The sequence below is a fragment of the Nelumbo nucifera genome, chromosome 3 (assembly GCF_055504915.1).
Source record: "Nelumbo nucifera cultivar China Antique chromosome 3, China Antique-T2T, whole genome shotgun sequence".
NCBI classification, from domain to species: domain Eukaryota; kingdom Viridiplantae; phylum Streptophyta; class Magnoliopsida; order Proteales; family Nelumbonaceae; genus Nelumbo; species Nelumbo nucifera.
The window spans coordinates 52,613,864-52,619,338 of record NC_142651.1 but is presented as its reverse complement, the minus strand read 5'-3'; the positions used below and the strand labels follow the sequence as shown (position 1 = coordinate 52,619,338).

The window sequence follows — 5,475 nt, the reverse complement described above, 5'->3', positions numbered from 1 at the left end:
TTTCAGCCTTCAAGCATATATATAGAAGACTGAGCAAATACATCCTTCAAGCTCAGACAAATAAAAAATCAGATACTCCAGAAAGGAAAACCCAATATTACCCAATCATAAACAACAACTATTTATCACGTTAGATGGCTGTCGGCCAGATTGATTAGGAAATTTTCTTCTCAGATCTCAATGCAACATTTCTCCCTTGACCCATTTTTATTTAATAAGATTTTAACATATGTGTTCTTGGATGGCATTTATGATGGAAACAATGTATCTGTCTTTTGTCCTCTTCCCTATATTTAGAACTAAACCCAGATTGCCTTCGGTTGAGAGCATAACTAGATTCTACTGTTGATTCAAAGTTCATGACATGTAACTAGACCCTCCTCAATGCTTATTCTTCTCTTTTGGGAACATTTGAGACTGATATGACAACAGATGAAAGGGTGATGAAAGGGTGATGAGAAAGCAATCAATTAAAGGAGACAAGATAGGTAATCTAAGAAATATGACGGAACAAGCAGATTTCACTGTCTACCCGTTTAAATTCCTTCTCCATAGAATGAAATGACGACACTAAACAAGCTTGATGAGACATCAGGCTTCGTTTGAGGTTCATTAATTAGGTTTTGAGTTGCAAGAGCTCGATAACATTAACCAAACTTTTACCTGTTTGTATTATATTCTTGAAAGGCTTAGTGTGCTTGCCCCAGTAAGCCAAGAAATTCACCATGAAAACTCAGAAAAAGGGGAAACAAAAAGACAGAAGATAGTCAAATAGAATGTTTGTGTAGAATTGAGGAACTGACCACAATTTGCAATGTCAAATATAAACAAGTCGAAATATGGTATACACATGCATCTCACATATAATCCTTCAAAAGTTGTCTTCATCCTTCAAGAGATGGACTTATTGCCTTTACCCAATAAACTTGGGAAAGAAATCAGAAAAGAGAAGTTGATGTAAAGTCTGCAAATATATTACTTGGCATATATGAATTTTCAAGTACATATCTAAGAGCAATTGGGGTGCTGAAATTTCAGATAGATGATACATTCAAGTACACTCTCTCTTTGAAGTTCTACTACTATTACTACTAGAAACACAGGTCCATAACAGCAACAAAAGCAGCAACAACAACAACTACTCCCAGTAGTCCAACTACTACTACTACAACTATTACCACCAGTACCAGTACTTTTTTTGCATCGAAAGCAAATCCAATATACCTATAAATCTGAACATAGGTTCTGCTGAAGTAAAACATAAGACAGAAGAACAGCATGAACCACTTAGAATGCATGAATAGCTCATGAATAGGTAGCTACTTCTACATATACTCATACATATTTATATTACCTACTCGAAAGGGAAAATAGAGGCCGGAGGCGGTACCCATAACGCTAAAGGCAACTAACAGCTTAAAAGATATAGAAAATGTTGATGAATTCTCCTTCTCCAATTCTCAGAATGTAATTTTGGATAATCAACGACTAGAATCCGCAGTGCAGAAAATAGCTGGATAAAGCGCAGTTGCTAGCTTGCACCTGAAGGTGGCAATTGGGCCTGCTGCTGGGGGCGCTTCCGCTTCTTCTTCTCATAGCTGATCCCCCTTGCTTTGGCCTGCAACTCACGAACCTCACGTAAGTAGAGCCTCACTGCTCGGGCACCAAATGGGTTGGCTTCCGGCTTTCCACCGTGCTCCTCAAAGGCAGCTCGGAGACGTCCGATGAGAGCGTCGAGGCTTCCCCAAGCCTGACGGAGTGGGCATGGACACGGTGCAGGGGGATTCGGGTGGCCGAAGAAGGGGCACATTTGGGTGTGGACTTTGGTCTTCCCGAATTGATCGAGATACCTGAGGAATTCCAGCACATGGGCGCCGCTGCACCTGGAGAGCGACAGTGGAGGCCTGTGGTTCTTTAGGTATTGGCCGAAGGTATTCCAATCTCGACGCTTCTGGTTCTCGTATCGGCTGCTGGGGGCAGATGCTGACGATGAGGTTGCGGCGGAGCTATTAGTGTTGTTGCTATTGGTGTTCTCCGAGTTAGAACTGTCTGCTGCTGGAATTGTATCCATTGAAATGGTTTCCTTTCCCCTTCTTCCTGTTCTCTCTTTTTGTTCCTGGAACCTGCAGTAGTGATAATAATTGATGTTGGTGAGCTTGCTATTCTATTCATTATGATGATGATGATGCCAGTAGTGGTGGTGGTGATGATGATAATGATGATGATTATCATAATGTTAAATGATAATTATGAGGACGACGTTCAATCTCCTCTTGGGTCTTGCTTCTTAGCTCCTGGTCTTCTCCCAGGGTTTGGAGGGTGATTTTTAAAGGGAAGCATGTGATGTCCGGCAAATATCAGTGCTAGCTAGAGAGAGAGAGAGAGAAAGCAAATAGAAAAGATCAAAAGAGAATATAAAGCAAACCAGTTAAAGATGAACTGAGCTTGAATAGATCAGGCAGTGGCAAACATATATAGTGGATGTCGATCTGCTTCACCTTTTGCTCTTCTCCTTGTAGCAGCTGCAGACGAGTATTTTTCAGATGTTACTGTTGATTGAGATTATAACTCTCAAAAAGAAACTGATTACTAATAGTCTTTTACTTTTCCATAATTTCCATCTTTGGCTCCGGAGAGAGAGAGGGAGAGAGAGAGATATGGATATGGTGGCAAGGAGATCAGTAGCAGAATGAAAGGATTCTCTCTCCTTCCTTCTTGGGGTTTCTTTGTTTGAGAAATACTAGAAACCTTGAAAGTTTCTGGTGTTGGCGGATTTTTTTCCGAAAAGGGGATGAAGAAACTGAATTCCTATTTGTTAACGATGGGCCAATAGTGTCTTACAAGCGAGAGCGAAGGAGAGAGAGAGAGAGAGTTGAGATTTCAGACAGGAGAGAAGGGGGGTTTCTTTTTTATTTTTCTTTCTAAACACTCTCCTTTTCCTGTGGTAAGCGGTGGTGGGAACTCCTCGGCTAGGGCTTTTGTGGGATTGGAAAGAGGTTGACAGTAGGTTGAGGTGATGGAGACAGGAAAAAGTTACGGGGGTAAAATAAGAGAGAATAACATGATTTTGCTCCCTTCATCCTTTTGTAATGAAAATAGATGACAAGACAATTTTTTAATAGACCAATAAACATAAGATCTACGGCTAAGATATGGACTTGTACAACAGTTACTATTTTCAGAAGTTTACTATTTCTTGGGAATTGACAGACTGAAGAGAGCTCTATGAAGCCAAAGCAAAATATTCCAAATAAATGGCTTCTGCATAGCATGTCTCGGTTTGGCTGTTGGAAGCACTCTATTCTACCAGTTTCCAAGAAAAGGATTCTAAAATAACGATATTTTGCACAGGTCTATTGCTTTTGGCAGTGTACCCAACTCTAATACCCCTATAGGCTATAGCTAATAAGCAGAAAGTAATGGAATTGGTCAAGATCTATAGCCAAGGCTTGTAGTCCCAGTATTCCATATGCTTCATCACTGTTTCTTATTGGAGCTCAAATAGTTTTAGAAAATTTGTGGAGCCAACCCCAGATAGTTTGGATTAAATTAAAGCCGAATTGAGTTGTGAGGAATTAATGGGAATGACTTATATTGACCTAAACTTAATTTGGCTGAGCACTTCCTCCTTAGCTTTTCGCTCTGCAAACTCTGCCTGAGTGGACAATGTTGCTCTGGCCTCTGGGTTTTAAATATTTATAATTGTTATTGTTTTGATTATTTGGTTTTATATTTACACAACCAGAAAGTCCAATATATATTATATGGAACAGGCAAAACATCTCCAAGACTAAATTCCATCATCATCATCCAGACCTTAAACCAACTATACCATTTTGACCATCTCATATAATATTACTTTGACCCATGTTCTTTTTGCCTACCTCTAACCCTTCTAGCCCAATATTTCACTTCTTTTAATTCTCAATTCATATAAAAAGATTAAAGCAATTAATTCCCATTTTAGGTTGATTGGGAGGTTCTCAATTAAGATACACCCAAATCAAGTGGAATATTAAATTATAAGATTATCAAAATGGGCTAAAACAGAAAATGTATTCCCTAGTTAGCTTCATTTAATTAATGAGTAAATTTAACTCTTTAGGTGGTTAATTAGTATTACATACATAATAGTAATCAACTACTGGATGGTTGGTTGAACCCTTATGGGCTGACGTTGAAAACTTTTACTTGAATTAATTGGATGAACAACAGTGAATGGAGGACAATAATTTCATTTCTTTTTTTTTATTTCTTGAAAACCAGGACAATTATTCCATTTTTTTTTCTTTTTTGAATCCAGGACAATTATTTCATTTGATTCACTCCAATGCATTTTACTGTATATCTGTATATATGCTGGTTATTTAAGACAAAGTGCGCTGTTTGGTTGGTTACTGGACTCCAATTGGTCGGCCACCTTTCACTAAGAGAGGAGAGTAAACACACAGCCGAGAAAGAAAACTGAAAAAGTCACCCCAAGGAGAGAGAGAGAGAGAGAATACCACAGTTTATTCAAACAGACTATTGGAAATGGAACTTAGGCATGACATTCAAATACTGTATATGTCATATATTTAATATTTACTTGAATATACTTAGGTCCTTTCTGTCATATATTTACTTGCATATGTTCAAATACCATTTAAATATTTAATATTTAATTATTGGTGCTTAAACCGTTTCTTACTATTTCTACTTAGGTCCTTTCTGTCTATATCCCTAGTTCCTTTCAGTTTGCAACAAATCACTTCTTATGGTTTTTGTCTATGGTCTTCTAGTCTATAATTATATAAAATTCATAATTAACAAATTTCATATTTGATATTATATAATTAAATTAATAATATATGAGTAAATAAAAGAAAATAATTTTTTAAGATTTTTTAATTCTTATTTATTTCCAAGACAATAAAGCAGATTTGGATTAAAACTAAATCTCATATTTCAGATTTTTGGATCAAATTCAGATTTTAATTTCAATAGCAGTATCAGATCAGATGTGGCTGGATCCATACTAACTATAGTCTAATACTAATGGGCGTGAGAGGATCTATTACTAGTTAACTTAATAAACTTTTGGATCAAATTCAGATTTTAATTTCAATAGCAATATCAAATCAGATGTGGCTGGATCCATACTAACTATAGTCTAATACTAATGGGCGTGAGAGGATCTATTACTAGTTAACTTAATAAACTTCTGGAAATTTTCAAAAAAAAAAGATAGAGGAGAGTAGTTGAACCTTTGGATTTAACTTATAACTTGATAGATACCTGATTGCTCATATCAAAGTAGAGGAGAGTAGTTGAAACAAAGCAAGGCTGAGAAGGCCAAAAAGAAAAGTTACCAGTTTAAGAAACATGGTGCACAATTCAAGAAGAAAAACGATAACCCTTATTTTCTATGCGGTAAGATAGACCACTAGATAACGAAGTGTATATTCAAGAAGAAGAGGAAAAATGATAAATAAG

At 36.9% G+C, this 5,475-nt stretch overlaps 1 protein-coding gene across 2 annotated transcripts; it reads right to left on the bottom strand.

Moving 5' to 3' along the window:
• Positions 1-952: 952 nt before the first annotated feature.
• On the bottom strand, positions 953-3,037 carry LOC104600885 (protein LIGHT-DEPENDENT SHORT HYPOCOTYLS 3-like). Of its 2 annotated transcripts, none has more exons than XM_010264036.3 (3): positions 2,605-3,037; positions 2,499-2,522; positions 953-2,123 (listed from the first exon to the last, which is right to left on the bottom strand). In XM_010264036.3, exons 1-3 carry the CDS (start codon positions 2,619-2,621, stop codon positions 1,532-1,534), a joined length of 633 nt encoding a protein of 210 aa, XP_010262338.1. In that variant the 5' UTR covers positions 2,622-3,037; the 3' UTR covers positions 953-1,531. The 2 variants fall into 2 exon arrangements, with proteins under 2 accessions (XP_010262338.1, XP_010262340.1); XM_010264038.3 differs by having other exon boundaries at positions 2,426-2,522; positions 2,605-3,031.
• Between the last annotated feature and the right edge of the window lie 2,438 nt (positions 3,038-5,475).